The sequence below is a fragment of the Cervus canadensis genome, chromosome 1 (assembly GCF_019320065.1).
Source record: "Cervus canadensis isolate Bull #8, Minnesota chromosome 1, ASM1932006v1, whole genome shotgun sequence".
NCBI classification, from domain to species: domain Eukaryota; kingdom Metazoa; phylum Chordata; class Mammalia; order Artiodactyla; family Cervidae; genus Cervus; species Cervus canadensis.
Window position 1 is genome coordinate 14,884,594 of NC_057386.1, and position 26,926 is coordinate 14,911,519.

Here is a 26,926-nt window from a genome sequence, read left to right on the forward strand (position 1 = left end):
CCAGGTAAAAACCAGGTCTTTAGGTTGATCGGCTGTGGGCACGTATAGGCTACTCTTGCTCCCTTGTTGAGAAAGCAAAACCTGGTATCCTCAGCTTATGAGCCCTCCACTGAGGGATGGCATTCTCCTGATGACTCTAGAACTAAGAAGCAGAACTGACAGCAATGCCATTCTACCAAGACTCTGGTGAAGTCTACGTGCAGGGAAGAGTCAGCGGCCATCTGGAGAAAGCTCCTTCTTCTCCTCACCTTATAAAACATGTCCCCCTCTTCCATCAGCTTGCTCAGCAGGATGATCATGATGTCTGGTTTGGAGGTGGCCATCGCCCATGTGGCTGGACCTGTAGTGTACAGGATGCATGATGGGTAAAAAACTCATACAATGTAAGGGTGGTAGGAAGCTAGGTGAAAAAAACACCCTGGGGGGGATTTCTGCTGAGAGAACAACTTGCTCCACAACACTGGCCTTGTCTTTTAGAACTGGGAGTGTCTCAGCGCCTCCCACTGCCAAGAAGCCGCGTTGGATTTGTATTCACCTTAAAATAAGAATCTCTAAATGGTCAGAGTCTGCACCATCGGAGGGCAGCAGAGCCTGCGTGTTGTATTCAGGCAGGCGATGCTTAGTCTGGAGTTACTTTAAATAAGAACTTGGGAGAAAAGGGTTTACGTTAAATGTCACCGTAAGATTTTAAAAAATCCAAAAAGGGTGATTTATTTCAGAATCTGGGACTCAAAACCCCCAGCTGTTCAGTCTCTTTAATTTTTAAGCATGTACTCTGCAGAAGGGAAACCATGAACACTTCTAAAGGCTCCCTTAATTTGTAAGTACCAAATAGGACCCCTGGGATTCACACTGAACTGTTCCAGTGTGAAACAAGCCATCGTGACAGAGGACCACTCTACCCACAAAGAGAAAGAAAAGGTTAACTTGATTAGTTTACAGATGCCTGAATTATTTACCAACTAAGCTTTTCTGGGTTAGTTATCAAAAGTTCAAGTTATTCTCTACAACAGTCATTTAAAAAAAATATCTTCTTTTAAGGTGAAGTAAATTAAAAGATTAGAGGTGTTGGGGACTCATGCAGGCTAAATCAAAGAGGAGAAGGCAAAGCTGACCAAGCCATCAGACCACGCCTGATGCTGACAGCGGTGAAATATACCTCGTGGGCGACTCGGTAACGTCTGACAACCTTCAAAGAAAGGAGAAAACAAAAAGTTGTAGGAGAGGAAAAAAAAAAATGGATGAAGGTGAAAAAAAAAAAAAGAAGGAAAAAGCAGCAGTGAGAGGCAGGCAGCAGAAAAGCCAGCATATCAGCCAACCCTCGTCTACGGGTCCGTGGGAGGGGCAGCGGAGGGGGCAGCAGCCGCAGGGACCCGCGGGTCCGAAGCGCATACAGAGCAGGGCAAAGCGAAGGCTCGCGGCAGCACAGGGTTCCAGGACGCTCACAGGGCGCGGCTGCTGCCGAGGCAACAGCGCTGAGATGCACTTAAGGTCAGAGCAGCCTCCCGGCTAAGGCGACTAGGGGCGTGGCAGATAACCACGTGACTTTGGACACGGGGTAGTGTAGACGAGGGCTCTTCTCTGGGCCAAGAGTCTTTCTGTTCACTCGGATAATAACAGGGCCCAGGCAGAGGGGAGACTATACACGTTCACACCGAACGCCCAGGGCAGCCAGGCCACTGGGCCAGGCTGGCCGCTGGGCACAGATGGCCAGCACCTTCCTCCTTTCTCCTACCTATCTTGGCTCCTTTCTTCAGAAGGGTGACAACAACAGAAGTGTTCCGGCACCCCACAGCCCTGTCCAGAGGGCGCATTCCGCTGTAGTCCACGTGCTCGATCATGGCCCCGTGATCCACCAGGAACTGGACCTAGGACACGATCAAGCAGCATGGTCAACTGGGTGTGAGGGCTTCAGCTGCTGCCTGCCCTTTAGTCAACTGCTGGTGTGAACCCAGGGTGGTGCAGCTGTAAAGAGCCCGCCTGCCAATGCAGGAGACGTGGGTTTGACCCCTGGGTCAGAAAGATCCTCCAGAGGAGGAAACGGTAATCCCACCCAGTATTCTTGCCTGGGAAATCCCACGGACAGAGGAGCCTGGCGGGATACAGTCCACGGGGACGTGGAGTCACACACAACTGAAGCCACTGAGCGCAGCACAGGTGTGAACCAGGCGGGACAGCGCTGGTGCTCCAGGGCCAGACCCCTGGGCCTGGTTTTCAGTCGTGTTTGGAATATTCCTGAGCTCAAGCAAGTACAGATCTGAGAACGCTGTATCGGGAATCATCAACCCCGGAAAACACTGTGGATGGAGAGCCTTCCCTCCTCCTCCCACCCTGGGGGCTGGTTAAAGGCACTCACCACCTCAGCGTCACCGTAGAAAGCGGCTAGATCCAGCGGGGTGCGGCCGTTCTTATCGGCGTGGTCGGTGGCAGCTCCGTTATCCACCAGAGAACGGACCACCGAGAGATGACCCTTCAGACAAGCCCAGCTGAGGGCGGTCAGTCCTTCTTTGTCCATGAGAGCAATGGAGGCACCTACAGAGCAAGCACATCACAGGGCTGAGGAAACAGGAACAACAGGAGAACTCACAGCAGGAGCGAAAGCTGGGTTTTAAGGTGTGCGCGTGTGCTCAGTTGTGTCCGACTCTTTGTGACCTCATGGACTGTAGCCCGCCAGGCTCCTCTGTCCACGGAATTCTCCAGGCAAGAATACTAGAGTGGGTTGACATGCCCTCCTCCAGGGGATCTTCCCAACCCAGGTCTCCAAAATTGCAGGCAGATTTTTTTTTACCACTGAGCCATTTAAGGTGTATATTTGGCCAAAGCACAGCTTCTGCTTCTGGTGTGTTACCTTTTAATAAAGCTGCTAACAAAACTGCTGCCAGGAGTGGTCAGGAGAAGAGTCCAGTTCTTTGGGCATCCTAGGGTCTGCACAGTCTCTCCTGAACCTTACTGTCTCTCCTGAAATTTCACTACTCCCCTGTGAGAATCTTCTACTTTGGCCAAAATGGACGTGCTCCCTGCCTTGAGAGTCCCCCCCAAGTGTTCCTGTACCCTCACTTCTGGTTATGTTGGTCCCACATGTGGACACCTTTTCTTTCCCCATATGGGACTTGCCTCACTTCCCCCCATTCTCTAGGAACCATCACAAACCTCCCTGTCTCCAAGAGGCCTCTCCTGTTCACTGTTACTCATCTTGAATCTGCTTGACACATGTCACCTTATTCTGTTATTCGTCTTTTTTTTTTTTTAATGTATGCCACTTATAAATTCTCAGGGAATGTTTTCTAAACTCAGCAAAAGTCTTTCATTTTTAATAGTATAAACTCCTTGAGAGATTCTAATAGAATAAGGAGCTCAGAACATGTTTATCATTGATGATAGCACCAGGCCACCTTCTCCCTCCTTAGAGTGGGAGGGAAATGGACTCAAGGGAAGAGGCTGGGCCCAGGCCAGGAAGGGAACTAGGAGTTTAATTAAACTAGTCAGCCTTCAACAATTCCATCCCCACTCGCTTTGCCTATTTTGTATTCTGCATCTTCTTCCCTTCAACATTTCTCTAGGAGCAAGCATACTTGACACACTGTTTTGTAATGAGTCTAAAATTCAATCTACATTTGGTCCTTAGCCTAGGTTGTAAGCACTTGGGTGGGAAAGAGCCTGTCACTCCCTTGCGGGTTTTGAAGAGTACCTAAGGTGACTCTTTCCACACAGTTGGTGTGTCATGCTCACTAACAAAATGAGATCAACTTACTGCACACACAGTATACTTTTCAGGCTGCCTCCTCGCTGGATGTCAGATTCGGATGTCAGATCTGATTCGGGTGTCAGATTAAGCTTGGGACCTGCCACAACTAGGCTCTGGAGCTCCTCGGCAGTCATGTGGCCTATCCCCTCTGTGTCCTGAGATGTCAGATAACCAGATTCTGGCTTCCCGAGACAGGATGAAGGGCTGAATGGTACCATATTCCTAACCCTGAGGAGAGTCATCTATGTACTGGGTCCTCTAGTTTGGGACCCAAATGCTGATTCTAACACAGAATGAATTTGAATATGGGACAGCATCTAAGGAGGTTTCTCAGATGCAGCATCTATAAATTTCCTGGACAGAGTCTCCAGGGGTTGAATAAACAGAAAAAGAAGGTTCTGGATGTATATTACAGATAAACTGATTTTTATGAAGATGAGGGAGGCTGGAATTTAAGAAAAGGAGATACATAAACATATTATCCAATTTACTCTGAAAATCCAATTTGAAACCTTCTTCTTCTCTCTTTCCTTCTCCCAGCAGTTAATAGAATCGTAGTCCTCCCAAACATCTATTCACTTATTTTGAAACTTCTAAGAATTTTATATTGGAGTATAGCTGATTAACAATGTCATGATAGTTTCAGATGGACAGCAGAGGGACTCAGCCATACATACACATGTATCCATTCTCCCCCAAACTCCTCTCCCATCCAGGATGCCACGCAACATTGAGCAGAATTCAAAGTGCTACACAGTAGGACTGTGTTGGTTATCAATTTTAAATATAGCAGTGTGTAGAGGTCCATCCCAGACCAAGCCTCAATTTTAGAAGTCTGTGGAGTTCTCGTCAACTCATCTATCCATTTGTCCTACGTATGATCAATCTTTATATCCACAATCTTTTTTGCATTTGGCCCTTCTGTTCTATGCTAACTGCCACTGCACCTGTATTTGGCATCGCCTCTCATCTATTTAATGACAATGGCTTCCTAATTGATCCCCAGGTCCACTATCATCTCTTCATCAACAAAACTATTCACGCTACTGCCAGATTTTCTTTTTTTAAGGCACAACTCTGGCATTGATTGATTCCCTTTTAAAACAATCTTGAAAGGCTCCCTATTGCCTTCAGAGAAGTCCAAACTCTTTGCATCTGCTCCTTTCCTTATGTAAGTTTATTGATTTACTTGTGGCTGTGCTGGGTCTCTGTTGCTAGGCAGGCTTTCCTCTGGCTGTGGAGAGCGGGGGCTACTCTCTGGCTGCAGTGCTCAGGCTTCTCATTGTGGTGGCTTCTCTTGTTGCTGAGCACGGGCTCTAGGGCAGGCAGCTTTCAGTAGTTGCAGCTCCTGGGCTCTAGAGTGCGGGCTTAATAGTAGTGGCGCATGGGCTTAGGTGTTCCTCAGTATGTGGGATCCGTTTGGACCAGGGATCAAACTCATGTCTCCTGCCTCGGCAGGCAGACTTGGATTCTTTACCACTGAGCCACCAGGGAAGCCCCAATCTCTTCCTTTTCAATTTCTTTCCATATACGTTTCCAACAGTCCTCATGTACATCACTGGACAACTTGCATATTTCCCCAGTCTTACTGTATACCTGTTCCTCTTCTCTGACCTTTCATTTACATTATATCCCCTCCCTGAATACAGAACATTTTTCCTACTCAAATTTCAAAGTCTGTCCTGTTCTAACTCAAATACCTTTATCAGCACACTCAGGATTATCTGCTTTTTAAGGCAGCTACTTATCTTTGTTTCATCCCCTCCTTGCCAGATTATAGACCCTTTGAAGACACAGATTATAGTGTATTAATTAAAAAAAGATCACAGTTCCTAGCACAGTGTTTTGCAAATAATGTAGGCTAAATACACATCTGTAGAATTCGTTGGTTGAGAGAAAGTCTCTGATTTAAATGTGAAAGAATGAAACAGTATGGAGACCAGAATGCCTGCAGTGAAGGAGGACAACTCTCTGAAATCTGTGTCTGATGAGCTTCTTTTAAAAAAATATTATTCATTTTTAGTTGAAGGATAATTGCTTTACAATATTGTGCTGGTTTCTGCCATACATCGACATCTGATGAGCTTTCTCTATGGGTGTGCGGCAGACCCTGTGCAGTCATCTACTGCTTATCTGTGGTGAAGGGTCTCCCTTTTCCAGCAGACTTGGGGTGTTCAGGGACATTTACTCCTGCCATGTCTTATCCTGAGTATCCAGGCATATCCCCCTTGCTCCCCAACACCCATGTCAGTGGAATGAAGGATCAGTCAGTTCAGTTCAGTTGCTCAGTTGTGTCCGACTCTCTGTGACCCCATGGAGGGCAGCACGCCAGGCCTCCCTGTCCATTACCAACTCCTGGAGTTTACTCAAACTCATGTCTATTGAGTCACTGAGTCGGTGATGCCATCCAATCATCTCATCCTATGTCGTCTCCTTCTCCTCCTGCCTTCAGTGTTTCCTAGCATCAGGGTCTTTTCCAATGAGTCAGCTCTCCACATCAGGTGGCCAAAGTATTGGAGTTTGAGCTTCAACATCAGTCCTTCCAATGAACATTCAGGACTGATCTCCTTTCGGATGGACTGGTTGGATCTCCTTGCAGTTCAAGGGACTCTCAAGAGTCTTCTCCAACACCACAGTTCAAAAGAATCAATTCTTTGGTGCTCAGCTTTCTTTATAGTTCAACTCTCACATCCATACATGACTACTGGAAAAACCATAGCCTTGACTAGAAGGACCTTTGTTCGAAAAGTAATGTCTCTGCTTTTTAATATGCTGTTTAGGTTGGTCATAACTTTTCTTCCAAGGAGCAAGTGTCTTTTTATTTTATAGCTGTAGTCACTATCTGCAGTGATTTTGGAGCAAAAAAAATAAAGTCTGCCACTGCTTCCATTGTTTCTCCATCTATTTACCATGAAGTGATGGGACTGGATGCAATGATCTTTGTTTTCTGAATGAAGGATAGATACTGTGAAACCAGGTTGGTCCGGTGGTTTGCACTGGGGAAGCAAGACCCACTTTGCACATGGGGAAAAGAGTTCTCTGATTTGAACTGACTTTTTTGAGTCCGAGGTAGTGAAGACACATCTTCGGGGGTGAGAGCGAAAGATCCAGTAAGTCTGACTGAGATGTAATTTGAAATCTGAGAACAAACCTTGCCTTCTTCCCACATCAACTACCCTTCAGCAGCTCCAGCCTGGGCATGGTTTTCAGGAGCTTGTTTTCCTTGAAGCATATGCACTTGTGGATACTAATTATGAATGAGGGAGGCTCACTGGGATGGGAGTCAAGTCTGGTCACAGTCACACGACCTCCTGCTTCAGTGAAACACTCAAGCTCCACTAGGTGGTACTGCAGAGTCAGTGACTGGAGCTTTTCTACTACAGAGGTTCCCGCATCACTCATCACTGGTCTGCAGAGGTCTCAAGTCACAGCCCTCGAGGGGAGCCTGGAATGCTCTGGATGGTGTGACCACAATCTCCTTTAACTTACTTCTCATTCACCAGGAATATGTGAATGCTGGTAAATGTTAAAGGGAATTTATTACAATAGGAGGATAATATTAATACCCTGATTCCTCAAATAAGTCCCATGGTCAACAATCGTTTAAACCTTCATTTGCTTCCTTCGGATACAAGAAAAATATTAGTTGTGCAGGCTGACAAAAGAATTGACAAAGTTAAAGTCAAAATACAGTCTCTGGAAGATGAATATTTATCAAGTGCATATTAAAAACTTCAAAGTTGGGAGAGTACTGATTTGAATTAAAGAATGTATACTATGTAAATTTGATTAGGATACCCAAAACCCCTCAAGCCATAAAGAAATAGAGAATGTCAGAGTTAGAAAGGCACCATGTTAGAATTAGAACATCAGAATCTAGAAGAGAAGAGAGGAGACAGACTTTCACTTTCTAATCAAGTGGATTAAGAATACTCATTCTTAACACCTCTTGGAATCCAGCCCTGGAAATCACGAGCTCTGGGTTATGATGGGTACTGACCACCAAGCTCTGGCATCCTAGGACTGACCTTGAGCAAGGAGAAAGTCCACAGTCCCCAGGTGGCCTTCGGAAGCCGCCATCATCAGGGGAGTACGGCCCTGCTTGTCCGCCATGTTGACATCAGCTCCGTGGGTGAGTAAAAGATCAACGATCTGCAGGGGCAGAGAAGGGGGGACGGATGAGCCAGGAAGCATGCCACCCCCCACACCACGTGAATTCCCTGCAAATCACCTCTAACGAAACTTGCCACTGCAAGAACCCCCTCTAGTTCCTGCATGGTCTAGTACCATGGGATTTGATCACTGACTTTCTTAGGGAGAGCCAAATGAGAACTCAACTCTAAATGTCTGGCTCAGCCACTAAGTAAAAAAGAATTCAAGATTAACAGAGGCCAAGATGTAGACTAAACAACCTCATGATGGAAGCACCAACAGGAGTCACTGCCTACGTCAGGGCCATTTTATTGACTTCCAGGGGTTGCAAAGCTGCCTGCAGTGAATATTTACCACTGAACAGAATGCAGTAAAGTGCCTCTCACAACTCTTCAGCACTGTTTGGCACCTAGGACTACTCAAATTTTTTTCAAAGATTATAACCAATATGCTTTCTTTTCTGTCCTACTCAGAATTTAAACATCTGTAAAGACTGCATAACTATAAATAGAATTTATATTTGTTGTTTTTTGGTCGCTGAATTGTGTCTGACTCTTTGTGACCCCATGGACTGCAGCATGCCGGGCTCCTCTTGTCCTTCACTATCTCCTGTAATTTGCTCAATTTCATGTCCATTGAGTCGGTGATGCTCTCTAACCATCTCATCCTCTGCTGCCTCCTTCTCCTTTTGCCTTCAATCTTTCCCAGCATCAGAGTCTTTTCCAATGAGTTGGCTTTTTGCAAATTTACATACATCACATTTTCTTTTTGTAAGTTAGAGACTCCTGCAAGTAAGTGGTTGTCAGGCATCTGTTGAACCTGCCAGAGAACCTGTGGATGCTATGAAATAACCAGTCAAAAGCAGCCAGTCCTTCTATCCAGCACAGATCATCAGGATGATTCTGCATACTGACTTTCTGACACAGTCTAAAGTAGCTACATGCTTACCTGCCAGTGGCCTTGGCGAACGGTGCTGAAGAGGGGCACGGCTCCTCGGCGGTTGGGCTGGGCCACAGCTGCCCCCTGTTCCAGGAGCAGACGACACACCTCTAGCTTGCCCCTTCCGGCTGCAGCTGTCAGGGCTGAGGGTAGAGAACGCAGAGTGAGGACGGGGGTCTCGCCCTCTCTAGCCTTCTGCCGGGAGAGGGCAGCAGACCTGTGTCTGATGGATGTAATTGCTACTTTACCTCCAAGAATGATGATTCTGGCTACTCTTGTTAGAGAGGAAATTTTCAAAGAAAAATAATGAATAAAACCACATTTAAAAGGGCTTACATATATGGAGACAATTATGATAATAAATTTATTGAAAAATCACCTCCGACCAAAACTTACTTGGTTTCATTTATCCTACCCAGACTGTCTTTTTTCAGCCTTTGACTTATCTCTTTTTTGGTACGTCCTTCCAGGTACAAAACTTTCACTGGTATGTGCATGGGTAAGACTAAAGAAAGAAGGGTCTTTGCAGAAGAATGCTTTTTTTAGAATTAGCTAGGAACCACTTTTGGGCCAATTTCTACTTCTGGGCTCTAAAATTCAGAGAACCAAAGTTAGAAATGGCAGCCTTAATTTTGCTGATTTCTTAAATAACAGTTTCCTGTATAGATTTTAAGGGAGTTTTTACAATAAAAATATATAAAAAACTGTAAAAAAAAAAAAAAAGAAAAGTTTCAGTCTAAGTTTTAGGCCAGTTTTCATTCTGTTTCTTCATCAGTTGAGATAAAAGTTTCTAGTACATGTGTAACCATTTTTATATGAAGGTCAAAACTGTTCAGGGTAACAGTCTTAAAGATGAGAGAAGAAATATGGCAAAGGCTCTTTTCTTCTGAAGACAGAATAATGGAGTCGCAGATAAAAAGCAACTATAGGGAGGAAAAAGGATACTCCATGTGCAGGAAGAAACGTAAACATTCTTCTTTCTGTGCTCCAGTCTATGTTCGTGATCTCTGATGGAGTGGAGATCTGAAGAGCGCTTATTTCATCCTTTGAGTGCTATTTCAACAGTAGTAAGAGGAATTTGTCGGTATACCTTCTACTAAGTCCATATTTGAACAAATATGTGTTTGTCTCTTTCTAACCAGGGATTTCAAATGTGTACACCTAGTGTTTTAAATGGATGACGGCAGGGAGGATGGTAAACACTGTCAGAAAATGGCAGGAGTTGTGCTTTTCAACAAAGAGGATGGAGACCTTTTTTCTCCCCGAGACCTGAAAACCTGATGTGGTGATTGGCAGGCTCTTCCCTTCTAAGGGCCACCTACTCCAGTGACAAATCAGAAGAAGATAATACTTGGCAGGTGCAGACAGGATTTCAGTTTGCAAATGTTGGGATCTAATCAGGGAAGCAATTGAAATTCAAATCAAATGGTCACTTTTTTTCATCTAAGCACGAATTATGGCATTTTATCTTTGAGCCTGGCCAAATTTATCTGCAAGTGACTTATATGCAAAAGCAAAACTACCTGTAATTTTCTCTAAGTTAAACCTGCAAAGAGTAACCTTTTCCTTCCTCAAGGATAGAAGGATATCTGAAAGAAAATGTGACCATTTTAGAAGATATACTCATTCTCAAACTAGATATATGTAGGCCTTGTCTTATGTGTATTTTTTGTTTTATTTTGGCACGCTTAACCTAGGTACTTCTGTTCTGTCCCTCACAGAAGGGCAGAGGCTTCATTCTGTCTGAGGTGAGGGTCATTTCCAAGTTGAGCTACAGGTACTGATGGGTTTGACTGTTTACTTGACAGAGAAGTTTTGTCTCTTGTTCTTTAAATCAAAGTGATATTCCCTCTTTCTCAAGTTCACATATCTAATAGTTGAGGGAAAAAGAAAAACTTTCAGTTCCTGGGTCAGAACACAAGAGTAGCTTAAGAATCTGACAATCATCACATCGTTTACATTGTTGTTCAGTCACTAAGTTGTGTCTGACTCTGTAATCCCATGGACTGCAGCACACCAGGCTTCCCTGTCCTTCACTATCTCCTGGAGTTTGCTCAAACTCATAAGACAGTGATGCCATCCAACCATCTCATCCTTTGTCTCCCCCTTCTCCTCCTGCCCTCAACCTTTCGCCTACACAATGTTCTATGTCAATTATATCTCTAACTTAAAGCGGGGGATCGGGGGGGGAGAAAGAACTTGACTGGCTTTGATGCTTGTTAGGAACCATAAGAATCATCTTGTTGGTACATAAAACAAGGACTTTGAAAAATTTCTAACTCTCCCAAGTTTAAAGCAGCTACTGGGGGCAGAGTCGCAGCAAATCTCTGTTCAATGTCTTGTATATTGCGTGGTGCACACGTGTGCAAATCCATTCTTTTTTGCGAAAGAATTTATAGCACTCTGGAGAAAATACAGACAGTATTTCGGAATCAAGCCTCTCATCAATGATGCTGGCTCACAGAACACAGCTGAAAATTCACAAGCAGTGCCTGTCCTGAAAATTAGACTTAACACTGTCCACTCTAATCTGGAGTCTTGTTGTTGGGACTGGCCCCTTTCAACCCACTGGACAGCACATTACATGAAAGGGAATGTTCCATTCGGCCTTTCTCCTTGTACCATCTCTGCTGCTTAAGCTCTGACGTCATTTGGCAGGAATCTCCTGCTGATAGCTGGACACGGTCATTAACACAGCTGGCCAACTCCATCTCAGAACAACACAACTATGGAAAATTGGGTCTGTACTTTTCAAAATGCAAGAGCGGAGTTGCTTTGGCTGGATTTTTTATATGAGTCTTATCAGAAACTGTTAAAACTTTTTGAAAGAGAGATGATTAAGGCAAAGCCAGTTCTGTAAAACAATAAACTGCTTCTTAGAGCAAACATTAACAGTCGGGAGCCCAATCTCTTTTCCTGAGAGACCAGTAATGGAATTTGTTCCCTGGCTTGTCAGCATCTGATGAGATTATCTGACCAAAATGGTCCTTTTTCAAAGGGAAACATCTAAGGAGTTTGAAGAGACAGACAGGATGCAGCTCAGAGTTGAGGAAACAGCCAAAGTCTGCTTGGATGGGATAATGCTGATGCTAAATAGAAGGCAGAGGAGCAAACGGTTCTTTTGTTTATCTTTTGTCAACCTTGAAAAACTACAGAACAGACAGGTCATGTAAGACCAATGGGCTGGAGGTGGTGGGGGAGACATAAACTGATCACTGCTATCCAAAACAACATTCATTAGGTAAGCATTTATGGAGCTATTTGTCAGATCCTGTCTGCTCTCAAGGAACTCAGGGTTGCGTAAGGATAGGAGACAAATAAACAAATATATTGCTATACAGTGTGATAAGCACAAAAGAGATAAGTCCATGGGGGCTGTCTGGAAGTGACACAGAGCAAGAGTGTCTGAGAAGGTCTCCAGGAAGAGCTGACAATCTGAGCCAGATGCTGAAAGAGAAACAGGAGACTTATAGGCAAGGGCATGGAGAAGCTTTCTAGGCACAGGGCGAGCACGTGTAAAGGCACCGACGTGGGGACAGCACGTTTACCGTTACTGGAGAAGACGGGCAACAGAGGAGGCTAGAGATGATGACTGGTTTTTTTATGCTAGTTATTTATTTATTTTTTGGCTGCACCACATGGCATGTAGGATCTTAGTTCCCTGACCCCAGATTGAACCTGTGCCCCCTGCAATGGAAGCATGGAGTCTAAACCACTGGACCACCAGGGAAGTCTCTTTATGCTACATTAAAGCTACAGGTGGTCAATGAAGGGTGGTAACCAGGAGAGTGACACGGACAGATTGTGGCTTAGAAATATCACTTTGGTGGAAGTCTGCGAGATAAGTCACAAAATGGTAAGGCCTGAGATCAGATCATCGAGGAGGCAGTTGCAGTAAACTAGACAAAAGATGATGAAGGTGTGATTTAAGGGTATCTTGTTTATTTTCTGAATTTTTGCTACTTTTGGGCCATGGGATGGCTCAGGTTCTCCAGAGTTGCTAGAAGCTTTTTAATGCTGGTTTTGTGTTGAGGCAGAGCAGAGGAGGGACCACTGAACAATCTTGTCATCTTAAGTGCTGGTCTTCTGTGTAGTTCTATAAGAAATCTGTGAAAACCCTGCAGGATGGGAGGGGGTCAGTCAGACGGTAAAAGCTCGATGTAGGCAGATGCTCTTTGGAAGGACAAAAAGGCCATAGAAGTAGGATGAAAACAAACAGAATATTCTAGTGACCTACTTTTAGAAAATCTGATATGTAAAAATTACACCTCAATAAATATTTCACTCTGTGCTAGGATGTATTTCATTGACTCTAAGAGGCACTTTCTTCCCTCTGCATTTTAACATCTCAAAGTCAGGATGTGTCTTATAATTGATGTGATAATAAAGAACTCTGTCAGTTTAATAGGCAGAGAGTTTTTCTTTTTGGAATGGTACATAAAATAATGGCTATACAGTAATATAGTAAATGATACAAACTGTTGGAAACATCATGACCATCATATTTAAGCAAATATGTATTAATACATATTGTGTGTTGAGGCCAGGGTTGCAGATATAAGACCCTAACCAGCTGGCTGCAGGTCACATACTTTCACTCTCTATTTAAGAGAAACACATAAGATTTTGCCATTGGAGGATACATGATTCAAAGGGTTATGATAAATTTTAAATGATTATGTGCTATAAGTTAGAAAGAAACATGGATCCTTAGTAAAGCCATCACTATAGATGGTGGTGCTAGTGGTAAAGAGTCTGCCTGCCAGTGTAGGAGATGCAAGAGACTCTGGTTCTATCCCTGGGCTGGGAAGATCCCCTGGAGAAGGGAATGGCAACCCATTCCAGTCTTCTCACCTGTAAAATCCCATGGACAGAGGAGCCTGGCGGGCTGGAATCCACGGGGTCACAAAGGGTCAGACACGACTGAGCAGCTGAGCACAGTTAGGGGAAAAGCAACTAGAGCCTATTCCACATCAGTGGTGAGTTCCACGGACATGCCTTACACAGCGAAGACATGATTCTTCAGAAAGTTTTCTGAAGTCGAATAACTTTATGGCTCTACAAATTATACGACAAATGCATTTCATTCTAACTCATTTAAATAACATCTTATGTTCATAATGCTGAAATTAGTTCATCTAAGTATCAAATTAAGCACAACACAATTCTGACCACAAACAAACTGACATGAAATTAATTTTTTATACCATCTTGAGATATGGTACCTATTAGGAAAATTAATGTAACAAACTTTATTACACACTTTAATGCAGGAAATATTTTAAAAGTCCTGAGGTCATAAAGTTTTACTCTAATAAGAAATTCATATCAATAAAAGTAAGTCTTCCACTTAGTTCACGCCCTTTGTTGTTGTTGTTTTAGAGCAGTTTAATGGGCTAAGAAAACTGAGGGGAAGATGCAGAGACTCCCCCTACCACTGCCCCCACATTTGTACACACCCCAACCAGAGCTGCCCATTTGTCACAACTGGTGAACGTACACTGATGCGTCATAATCACCCCAAAGTCCATTGTTTGCATTAGGGCTCACTCTTGGTGTTGCACATCCTGTGAGTGTGTGGACAAATGTATAATAACCTGTATCTACTGTAACAGTATCAAATGAAGTGCTTTAACTGCCCCTCAAATCCTCTGTGCTCCGCCTATTCACCCTTCCCCATTTTCCCCAACGCCTAGCAACCACGGATCTTGTTCTTCTCTTCATAATTTTTACAAGAGTTGTGTTTTTTTAATTGTATGTTTTTTCACTTTTGGCAATGGATGTAGTATGGTTTAAATTTCCTTTTCAGGAAGTTACTTTTCTTGTTAAAACTCCATTTCAGGGTTAATTCCCCCCAAAAGGTCTGAGTTCACACCCTTTTTGAACATTCTGAAGGAATTCCTTCAAGGACAGCACTAGAATATGTGTCATAGTCATCACTATGATTGCATGCTAAGCTGCTTCAGTCATGTCTGACTCTGCGACCCCATGGACTGTATGTAGCCGGCCAGGCTCCTCTGTCCATGGGATTTTCCAGGCAGAAATACTGGAGTGGATTGCCATGCCTTCCTCCAGGAGATCTTCTCGACCCAGGGACTGAACCCAAATCTCTTATGTCTCTTGCATTGGCAGGCGATTGTTAGTCTGTAATTTCTGTCCATTATCACCACTGGGCAGCTACTTTTGTTGCCCTCCACAGTGGTCACACACACGTGGCTCAGAACGGGAGACTCTGGGAGGCTGCACTGATGGGGCCTGAACCATCATGCCCCTCCCACAGCTCCGGGTCTCAGGACACCACGGCCGTTGTCCCGGCCAGCCCCTTCCCCTCAGTGTGTCCTCTGGCTTCCCTCAGGGTGGAGCCCCGGAGACAGCAGCTGTTTCCAGCTGCACATTTTCCTTTAATCTGTCACGGGCTCTTAAGCTGCAGCTGCCTGGCATCTGCTCCCTTTGGCTCTGACAGAGGGAAGGATTGTTTGAGAAGCAAATTCCTGAGCTTTGGACCATTCCACACGGTGTTGAGGAAGCCATGAAACCCATGTAAGATTTTTGCCATTGTGGAAACATCCCAATTCAATAGGTAATTATAAATTTGGAGTGAATTCAAGCATCTTCTTTGATTTTTAATAACATTCTGACCCAAACCAAAGTGTATCCCCCTTCTTGTTTAGTAAAATATCCTCCCTAAACTGGCCGTCTCAATGCTGGTCTCCTTCTCCTGGCAAATATGACACATTTCTGTGGCAACACTACAGTTTTCACTGCCCTGGTTTCATAAAAACACATAAAAGGTTACTAATGTTTTTCCAGATGTTCCAGTTTAGACTTGGGGGAAAGACAACAAACATTTCCTGCAAAGGACACAAGGAAGATGCTTCTGTTTATGGAGTAAGTACCAAGCAATATAGAAATAGCTTTGCTACAGACGCAGAGAGACTGTGCAGGGCTGTACCCTACAGGGGACAGGACCTTCATTTTGCACCCTATACCAACTGTTCTCGTGATGTATCAGTTTAATCAGGTCAGGTACCACTCACTCCACCATGGTAACACTTGGTTCATTAAGCTGGAGGTGTCAATAAAAATTTAACTTCTTGGTTTATAACTACAGGGGAAATATTTATTCCTAACTATTACAAGGATCTCTCTCTCACACACACACATAAAGTCCACAACTATTTTCTGTTCTGGTTTGGCACACTGGGAGGAAACTTTCAGTCTTTTAAAATATTTGGAAACAAGAGCGGGGAAAGTTTTGTTTGAAAGAAGACTCCAGGGCTAATGGCATGTGCATCCAAAGGGAGAGAGGATTGAAAGAAGGAAATTGCTTGACTTTTTACTTTGGCTGAATTGGTCTCCAGTACAGGAGCCATAAGACAGAGAGACTGCCAAAGGTCTGGCAGAGAAAACACCTGGGAGTGAGATGCAGAGTGTCTCCATACAAACACAGTACATTCGTGAGAGAAGAAAAAGCTGTCCACGAGAGGTACCTGTCTCTCCCCAGAGACTGTCAAAGCTGTTGATCTGTGCTCGCTCCACCTCCTCTTCATCTTTTTCTGGAAGATCAAGTAGGTAGGAGACAATCTGAAACAAGAAGTTGTGTCAGCTCGAAGTTCAGGTGGAAAACTATACACTGATACTGTGAACCTGTGAGGTTGGAAGATATCTGGATAACCCAGTGCCACTCTCTCTCTTGCACACCATAGGCGTCAGAACAGATTGTCCTCACAAAAGAGTACAAAGCTGCCAAGATGAGCATTCATTCTACCAGGTACAGTTTACATGTTTCCCTTGAACACAATTAATTTATACAGCATGTGATTTTTAAAAATTACACATTTATCACATTGAGTTAAAAAAGCAATCCCTCTTCCTCCTAATAAAACTACCAGAAATAAACAGGAAAAAAAAATCAATAAGCAAAAAGCAGAAAATAAATATGGAGAAAACTGAGGGCCTGTACTTTTTCAGAGTAGAGCTATTATCTTCTTTTTTTATCTTTTGGAATTACAAGGACTGTTTGGGGACAGTGAAAGGAGAAAATCTTCTAACAACAAAGGCAAGTGATAGCTCTGTTTTCAGGAATCTGACTGTAAGGAGTGCTAAACAACCTTCCACAGATAGTAACAGTTCCAATTTTACTTAATATTCCCGTGGGGACATATCAGGTCAGTGGAAGAGGTGGCTGTCTCACTGAAGCATCCCATGTAGTGTGAACCAGCTTGTCCTGGCCCATGAAAGCTGACTCATCAATTTTCAGAGTTTTGCAAGCTGGTTGTTAAACAAAGTTGTTTATTAAAAACTAAATAACAGGGAGGGATTTAAAAACAATTAAATAGCAATGATGGGTGGCCCATCCTTGGTGGCCCAGTGGTTAAGACTCAGTGCTCTCATTGCCAGGGCCCAGGTTTGATCCCTGGTCAGGGAACTAAGATCCCACAAACCAAGCACCAGAGAAAAAAAAATAAAAAAAATAATAATGAAAGAAATTATATCAATAGGTTAAAATACAAAATCTCATAACTCCCTAATTATTAAATTACATTTTACTATTACCTATGCTTGTGAGGTTATTTATATTGACTGTGTCTTCATGGTGGCAATTCTACATAATTGTGTGCTCCTCTGTGTTCAGTGTAGGTAGCTTGAAATCAGTCATGGTGGGGGTATTTGCTGTTGTAGTTCAGTCGCTAAATTGTGTCTGACTCTTTGTGACTCCATGGACTGCAGCATGCCAGGCTTCCCTGTCCTTCACTATCTCCTGGAGTTTGCTCAAACTTTATACTCTGGAAATTGGCAAATTTTGCAGATCAGGATTTGATTTAGTGCCAAAGCTGAAAGAGGTTCCAGTTTAATGAATATAATTTGTATGAGGGTGAAATGTAGTTTGACAGTGAATCACACACCAGATTTAAAGACAAAATTATTGGGAAAAGAGCAAACGGGTGCAGTTTCATTTATCAAACCACAGTTGAGTTGTAACCACAGGGTTGGGTATGGATATAAATTTAGCAAAAATTGACAAAAGCATTCAATTAAGAGTATTACACAATTCATTATTACTTGTAAACTGTGTGTGATGTGTTTTTTTATATCAGTAAATTTATAATAAATTTAAGTCTGTATGTACACACACACACACACAAACACAGACACACAAAACACTCCGTCTGCACTCTACTCCCCTCTCCAAGGCTGACTGTTAAACATTTCCTAGCACACTACCAATTCCACATATTGTGCCACTACATTACTTTTATTAATAAACAACTTAGCAAAAATACCATCTGCACAGTGTTTAACAGTTTTCAAGGCACCTTTCATATCAACCTTATAAAAAAGAATTTATTAGAAAGCCTCACTATACTGGTGGGAGACTAAGGTTCTAAGAGATGAGTTACATTGCCCAGAGCCAATGTGGAGGAAAGCTGAGCTTCAAACCTGGTCCTTCTGATATTCCAACTCCCTATTCCACTCTGCCCACCCATGTGAACAAAGGTCAAGAAATAACCCCCGAGCCCAGTGTCATTGTTAAATAGGGGTGGAAGATGAGGAGGAATCAGATTAGATTAATTCCCAAGGTCCTTTCCAACATCATCCTAGGTACCCTGGCATATTTCTCAGACCTATTTCTCAGACCAATGACCAAAAAGCTACTTCATGTTAACCTGGCAATTTTGTAATAATGCAACTATTTTTCCCCTGGTTTCCTTCAAGACATAGCTTGAAAAAAAACGAAAAACAACCCAAGCCTTATTGGCTACTTTCTTACCTCAGTGTAACCCATGCTGGCTGCAGCGATGAGGGCCTGCTGGATGGCATGGCTCTTCTTAAACACCCCCTGCTGCTGGCCTGCCATCGTCCAGTCACACTGAATTAGAAACTTGACGACCTCCAGATGACCTCGGAGTGCGGCATGGACCAGGGCGCACTGCCCATTCTTATCTAAGTGATCCACCTGCGGGAGGGGACAGAGAAACCTGTGTGAAAAAGCCTGTGGCTGGCCTCCCCAGTGAGTACAGTCTGGACCACGAAGATTCACCCTCTCCCATATTCCTTGGACCACTTTCTGAGAAAATTCAGGTGATATTCTCTTACTCAGGCTAGATCTTCACTGAGCTACAACTCTGGTAGATGCTCCTCTGGGGAGACTCTCTTTGTATAATGTCAGGCTTTTGTTTTCACATCAAAAGAAACCAAAAATATGCCCCAAACGACCCCAAACTCCAGCTTTGCTTTCCTGATGTACACTCTCCTTTGTCCTCAAATAGGTCTTTTCAGACTCAAATCTGAAAGGCTTATAAGCTCTACTGGCACAAAACACTGTCTTTGAAATCATGAAAGGGAAGAAAAACATCTTGAAGCTTAAATTTTCTGGTGTTCCAAAGAAGCAAAGTATCTCATGTCATGAATCACACAGTTAACCACTAAGCTCTGGCAGATGCCACTTCTTTCTTCCAATGGGAGGGTGGAATCTTGACGATTTGGCCAAAATGGTTGGAGGGACTTGGAACTTAATGCTAGACTACGTTCCAGCAGCAGTTTTTACAGTTGTGGTGTTGGTTACAGGTTTAGGCTGAAAGAGGAGCCTGATTAAGAACAAGCTACCAGAAGGTCCCTAGCCACAAGTCTCAATAGATGAACAGCCTCTCCTGGCAGGTGGGCAAGGTATGTTCCAGTGTTCATTAGAGCAAGTGAAGCCTAAGTTCTGCATCTGTTTCTGTCCAGCTTTAGTTCCATCCAGCCATCCAAATAGCAAATGTTTACTGAATGCCTACTGTGTGCAAGGTGCTCTTCATCCTTTTTCTAGATGAACAAAGTGAGGCTGAGAGGGATCAAATGACTTGTCCAAGCCCTCATAGAAAGCAAGCGTCAATGCAGGCTTTGAACACGTTGTACTTGACGCCAAAGTTTACGATTTTGATGACTTGCTTCCCCTCTCTCATGGAAGCCAGACTGTAAGAGGTTAAGGAGCAGTAAGGAAGCAGTGGTAGCAAGTAGAGAGGACTCTTAGACAGGCTCAGTGGATGTGGGTGGGAAGAGATGGGATAGTGGTTTCTGGTTAGGAGAGAGGAAAGTCTCTCTTTTAGGGTTAGAGAAGACATGTGTAGGTTTGTAGAAACTAAGAAGAAATGTAGCATGAATTTAGAAAGAGAATGAAATGATGTTAGCGAAAGAGCAACATACTGAGATTAAAAAATACAGGTGGGAAATTCTCTGGTGGTCCAGTGGTTAGGACTCCATACTTCCACTGCAGGGGTCACAGGTTCAATCCTAGTTGGAGAACTAACATCCCAAAAGCCTTGTGGTGCAGCCTATGTGTGTGTATACATATGTGTATTTGTGTATATGTGCCTATATATGTATATGTGTATATATATGTATACAAGAGGCAATAATTTTGATAAGGAAGGTAAACACTGCCTTCTCTGAGGCAGAAGTAAAGTAAGTTTGTAAGGATTAACAGAGTTTTGAGATAGAGGAACAGTGAGATAAACACAATCTTGGTAGTTGTAGGAGGGCAAAAGAGTTTTGACAGGGTCTCAAGAAGATCATAGATGATGTATGTATCTGCTCTGGGGAAAATGAGAAATAAATAAAATGATAGCTGAGCAACAGGAAAGACCTAGCTGAGATTAGAATATGAATTTACAGCAATAATAATAAGGCTGATAATAAGTTATCATGCTATTTCTAGAGGTGTTTATCCAAATGACAAGGACATTATAGGTGGACCATTTCTGTGTCACAGTTAGCATTTACAGCTCAGGGATTTCCCTGAGGTCCCCAGGTCCCAGCTCTCAAAAGAGTCTTGGGAGACAGACCCAATTCTTCCCTGGTAAGAACACTGGACACCTCAGAATTAGGTCATTTATGTTATTGTTCAGTTGCTAAATCGTGTCTGACTCTTTATGACCCCATGGATTGCAGCATGCCAGGCTTCCCAGTGCTTCACTATCCCCTGGAGTTTGCTCAAGTTCATGTCCATTGAATCAGTGATGCTATTCAACTATCTCATCATCTGCCGCCGTTTTCTCTTTTTGCCTTCAATCTTTCCCAGCATCAGGGTCTTTTCCATTGAGTTGGCTCTTTGCATCAAGTGGCCAAAGTATTGGTGCTTCAGCTATAGCATCAGTCCTTCCAATGACTAGTCAGGGTTGCATATTATTTACAGTTCATTGCAAACCCACCAAAATCCTCGGTTTGTTTTCAGAATGGAAATAAAATGTTCCATACATGTCTACATTTTTGAGACCAGCATTTCTCCTTTTTAAAAAATGCTTATTTTTTTAAATTTTATCTTTCACTGTGCTGGGTCCTCACTGCTGTGTGGGTTCTTCTCTAGTTGCGGCGAGAGCAGGGGCCATTCTCTAGTTGTGGTGCATGGGCTCGTCATTGCAGTGACTTCTCTTATTGTGGAGCGTGCGCTCTAGGGTGCACAGGCTTCAGCAGTTGCAACGCATGGGCTCGGTGGTTGTGATTCCCAGGGTCTAGGGCACAAGCTCAGTAGTTGTGGCACATGGGCTGAGGGGCTCTGCAGCATGTGGGATCTTCCTGGACTGGGGATTGAACCCGTGTCTCCTGTATTGGCAGGTGGATTCTTCACCACTGAGCTACCAGGGAAGCCCCCTGGTACTTTTTTTTTTTCCATCAATATTTTGAAATTGAGTTTTATCATTATCAGCAGCTCTTGAGGTACTATAAAGCAAATATATTTTATTTTATTTTATTTTTTCGCTACAAATCCAAGTTTATTTTTTAACAAAATCTTAGCGCTTTCTCGCGGTAGCCCCTCTCCATGCCCGAACTGCAAGGAAGGAAGGGAGGGGAGCGGAGGCCAGGTCGTTCACGTGGACACCCAAGGCACCTCGACCTTTTCTTGCGGTGAGTGACCTCCAGCGGGGCCTCTGGCTTCCTGGCTGGTAGTCACTGTCGGGCTACGGTGGAACGAAGGGGCACAGGGAGCCCAGATGGGGCACGAGGCCAGCCTCGCTCAGTCCCACGCCAACACTGTGGTATTGTCCCCGCCCACCGGGTGCCCTGGAGAGCTGCCTGAGACGGAGGTGGTGCTGGAGAGCCGGAAGCACTCGCCAAAGTCCAACTTCTTAAAACACAGCTGCTTCCATACCGACCAGCACGTAAATCATGACTCGCACGCGGAGGAGAGGAGGGTTTCTGACGCCGTCTGGGGGGAGGGCAGAGGAAGGAAAGGCCGGCCGTTCACTCCTCTGTCCTGTCAGTGCCTGGAAGAGCAGCTAGGGCACAGCAACAGCCCCTCAATTCCTCAAGCCGGGGTCGTAGGCGGAGACCCTAGTCCACGCGTGTCACTTTCTTCTAACAGTTCAAAGCTATTTTAGTATCAGTGAGAAAAAGGCTGATGTGTGTGTTAGTCACTCAGTCGTGTCTGACTCTGCGACCCCATGGACTGTGGTCCACCAGGCTCCTTTGTCCGTGGGATTCTCCAGGCACGAATACTGGAGTGGGTTGCCATTTCCTTCTCCATAAAGCAAATATATTTTAAAGAAATGTTTTGAGAAAATCAAAATACACTAATAGAAACCCTTTTGAGTGCTTCTGGTCAGACAGTCATCTCAGATGTCTACAGGGGTGTCTCCAAGGGTAGATGAGGGTGCCTCTGAGGGTAGATGAGGGTGCCTGGTCTCTGCTCTTACGTCCATGACTAACATGAAAGGCTGAGAGTTAGCAGGCGCCATTCAGATTAGACCTCACAGTGCAGACTCTTCGCTCCCCCACTCCGCTTTCCTCACTCTGAGCTCAGGAGAGAATTTCTTAGTTGTGAGCGAGGGACTTTTTGTGGCTGCTGATAAATGCGGTTTCCTAAGCATCTCTCAAAAGTTTTAGAACTGTGTCCAGAGGCAGCCTGGAACTGGCCCAGGGCAAGCAGGCAAACAGTAGGATGTAATCAGAGCCAGTTCTTCCTTTGATCTGCTTCCTAATAGGATGTGATGCATATTCTACCTATACTCAGGCAACACAGGAGATAAGGACGAGTCTGAGACGGGAAGAAAGACACAGGAGGGAAGAACCAGCCGCAGCGCCGGGCAGCAGTTACCTTGGCCCGTTTCTTGCACAGCAGCACCACGATGCTCAGGAAGCCTGCCGCCGCGGCATAGCCCAGGGGGGTCAGGCCGCTTTCAGAGGAGGCATCCACGTTGGCCCCAAATTCCAAGAGCAGGGCCACCATTTCTGTGTAACCGAGGTGAGACTGGACACACAGAATTGGAGCATTATTCAAAACTTCCGTCCGGTAATTAATGTTGGCACCTCCCAAAATCAGCAGTCGGCTGACCTGGTCATAAGAAAGCAAACAGAAATGATACTCACATACATACCAGTTATATCCTATCAGTCACCTTTTCTTAAGTCACCTGCAGGCATGCATGCTGAGTGGCTTCAGTCGTGTCCAGTTCTTTGCCACCCTACAGACCACAGTCCACCAGACTCCTCTGTCCATGGGATTCTCCAGGCAAGAACACTGGGATGGGTTGCCATGTATCCCCCTCCAGGGAATCTCCCCGACCCAGGGATTGAACGTGCATCTTTTACATTTCCTGCATTGGCAGGCAGGTTCTTTACCAAACTAGCACCACCTGGGAAGCCTTAAGTCACCCAGGACCCCTCGATAAGTGCCCAGAAACACTGAGTAACTTCTTTATGTTAAAATCTTCATTTGTTCCTTTTTTAATACCTTGCCTTTGGAAAGGGATGTGACATGTCTCCTTTATACAAACTACCAGGAACTAGAGTAAACACCACCCATACTATAGTGCAGTCTCCACTAAGTGAACTGTTGGTCAGAAGAACTTCTACTGAAACAAAAGTGATCTAAGAATGCTTTACTCCCTAGAAGGAGCAGGACTTATTCTATAAATCAGACTCATCTTACAGATCAACAGGTTTGGTTTTCAACTCACAGAATAAAATGTAATGATTTAAAATATATCAAACTATTAATAAAAGGTTAATTAATAGAAGAGTCAAAGATCAATCAAATAACTCCTTAAATGTCCTCTGAGTTTTATGTTTTCATAGCTAATTCTTCAATCTGCCTGTAACTTAGATGCACTTACCTTTATATTTGGTGTATAGAGATTTCGTAAAGATGCCAACGCCATGGACAGACCTTCTGTGCTGTAGGAGATCCAGAGGCCTTGGAGGATGGAGGATGATACGCCAACTTTTTTACTCAAACCCTGAAAAAGAAACAGAGACACAATTAAGGGATCAGCCCAGCTAAAAAGTACCCTCGGCAGTAAGTTACGAGCCTCAAGATTTGTGGTACTAACAAATGAGAATAGAGTCTTGCTCTAACGATATCCGGCATAACAAAGCCAGTCTACTGAGGGGGACACAGACTGGTCTTGTAGGAACAAGCTAACTAACTCGGCAGTCTGTGACAACAAACCTACTCAATACCTCTCTCTTCTTTCTTTTTATTTATTTTTTTATTATCTTTTTTCTTTCTTTTCTTTTCTTTTTTTTTATTGTAGTGGTTTTTGCCATACATTGATATGAATCAGCCATGGATCTACATGTGTTCCCCATCCCGATTCCCCCTCCCGCCTCCCTCTCCATTCCATCCCTACAGTGAAGTAAGCCAGAAAGATAAAGACCAATACAGTATACTAACGCATATATATGGAATTTAAAAAGATGGTAATGATAACCCTATATGCAAAACAGAAAAAGAGACACAGATGTACACAACAGACTTTTAGTCTCTTCTTTCTTTTTAAAAAAATGTTTATTTATTTATGGCTGGGCTGGGTCTTTTCTGCCATGAGGGCTTGCTCTAGTTGTGGCAAGCTGGGGCTAGTCTCCAATTGTGGAACTCAGGCTTCTCATTGTGGTGCCTTCTCTAGCTGCAGAGTGTGGGCTTAGTTGCTCTGCATCATGTGGGATCTTCCTGGACCAGGGATAGAACCCATGTCCCCTGCACTGGCAGGCAGATTCTTAACTTGGACCACCAGGGAGGTCCATCAGGTTTATTTTTAAGGTGATGGAAATGTACTAATAGTGGTAATAATTATATAACTGTATAAATATACCAAATATCCAGAATTACAGACCCCCAACCTTATATTTTTAAGGTAATTAATAACATCATATGCAATTCTTCATGAACAAAGATAAAATAAGGGAAATTTAAAACTAATTGGAAAGAAATATAAACTGGACTATATGTTACTGCTGACTGGCAGTTCTAAGTGGTGCTGATTATAAGCACTGAGTCTGTCTTTGCCTTTTCATGACCCTCAGCTGATAGGAACTGAGAATTCTAGCAGTCTGGGAGAAGCTAAAGTCAATCAGTAGGGAGCACCCTGCATTTAAAGGACCCTGAAAAGTGCAGCATTAGGAAAACCATGGTCCAAGTCCACATTCTTCAGTTTACAGTCATGTCATCACCACACGTTATACACCCTAGTATTTATGGCCTGAAACACACAGGGAGCCAGTCATATCTCAGCTGACCATGTCGTCTGCAGCAAAATAAGATAACGCTGTGTCAATGACAGGAGTGTACGATTTAAGTGCAGGTCTCCATGACAGGCTGGTGGCTGCCAGGAAGGAGAAGGCTGAGGGGAAGATGAAGTGGGTAAAGGGATTAGGAGATAACATACTTTCAGTTATAAAATAAACAAGTCATAGGGATGTAAAAAAAATAAGTAAACATTGGTTTCCATGTATTGGATATAGTCACCTGTGATCAAATGAAATTTCATATCATTTATCTGTTTCATGTGGTATTTATTTTAGGGTGCAGGGCATACAGACAGGCATCAACTTCTTGGCATCTGATCCCAGGCAGAAGGTGATGCTAAAAGCTTAAGTGATTAAAGTCATGATGCTTAATACCGAAGCTATTTTCCCATCTAACTGAAGGATAATCACCTCAGAGTCTGTAGAAGTGGCAGGCACTTTTTGGTCCACTTGAAGATGGAATGAGACACCTTGCCTGTTAAAATAGTCTCACTCTGCTCCCATTAAGTAAGGTCACTGTGTAAGGTCATTTTTGGGTACAGAGATTTGTTAGATAGACAATTATGATTCAAATATAGGACTTGCCACTGTAGGCTTCAATTCTGTCCATCTGATGAAAAGCCTTCCCCAGCTATGTGCTTATATGCTGGGGAGAATTCGTTAGGCTCTTAAAGTTGCCCTTCATGCTGTTTTCTCTCTGAAGAGAACTGTTTTATCTTTAATAGTATCTCTGGGGGGAAGTCCAAGCCAGAGGACTATTTAAAATCCCTGCATTTCTCAGTCCAGAGGCAGCAAAATTGGTCTGAAGAGACTGGGATTGGAGGTGGCAGATGCAATAGCAAACTGCAGACTAGAAAAACCAGGAGAACAAATTTCTTCCTCAACTTCTGTGCTCTGTCCCACAACTGCTATCTAGACTATAAATTCCTTGCGATTAGGGGCTGTATATACTTTTGATTTTTGCATCCCAAGTACAATGCCTCAGCAAGCACTGAATAAACAAACAAATGGGATCTCCATCCCAGCTGTGTGGATGCTGGAAGAAAGAAAGCTGATGCTTAGAGTTCTTAGAAGTTTTGAAACGACTCAGGGGAAAAACTGGGATTATAATTTCAAAACAGGATGGGGAGAGTAGCTTAAAGGAAGGTTACAGCTGGTTCTAGAGAAAAGAGTTTGAAATTCACAGCACCAGGAATATTAAAATCATCATCAAGACAATTATAAGAACATGGAAAGAGTAACTGCTCTCAGAGACTTTTAAAAAATACTGTGAAAACCTATAACTAATGCTGTATGACTACTCTCAGGAGACAGGAGGTCACATGACAGTGGTTCCCAGCCTTTTTGGCACCAGGGGCTGGTTTTGGGGAAGACAGTTTTTCCACTGATTGGGGTGGGGAGAATGGTTTCGGGATGATTTGAGCACATTAAATTTATTGTGTACTTTATTTCTATTATTATTGTATCACCTCTACCTCAGATCATCAGGCATTAGATCCCAGAGGTCGGGGACCTCTGATGTATGAAGTATACACAACTATATGCTTCTTACCTAAATGATTATACATGTACATTTCCTAGAAAGCC

General features: G+C 43.7%; 1 protein-coding gene across 5 annotated transcripts in view; it reads right to left on the minus strand.

Moving 5' to 3' along the window:
- The window catches only part of TANC2 (tetratricopeptide repeat, ankyrin repeat and coiled-coil containing 2), a 371,222-nt gene that overhangs the window by 13,888 nt on the left and 330,408 nt on the right, over positions 1-26,926 (minus strand). For all 5 annotated transcript variants that reach the window (XM_043465338.1, XM_043465364.1, XM_043465355.1 and 2 more), the window contains 9 exons: positions 23,929-24,051; positions 22,911-23,147; positions 18,609-18,794; positions 16,327-16,420; positions 8,846-8,979; positions 7,774-7,897; positions 2,357-2,532; positions 1,736-1,868; positions 249-340 (listed from right to left, as the gene is read on the minus strand). In XM_043465338.1, the coding sequence (XP_043321273.1) occupies positions 249-340; positions 1,736-1,868; positions 2,357-2,532; positions 7,774-7,897; positions 8,846-8,979; positions 16,327-16,420; positions 18,609-18,794; positions 22,911-23,147; positions 23,929-24,051 (1,299 nt within the window). The remainder of the gene's footprint in view (positions 1-248; positions 341-1,735; positions 1,869-2,356; positions 2,533-7,773; positions 7,898-8,845; positions 8,980-16,326; positions 16,421-18,608; positions 18,795-22,910; positions 23,148-23,928; positions 24,052-26,926) is intronic.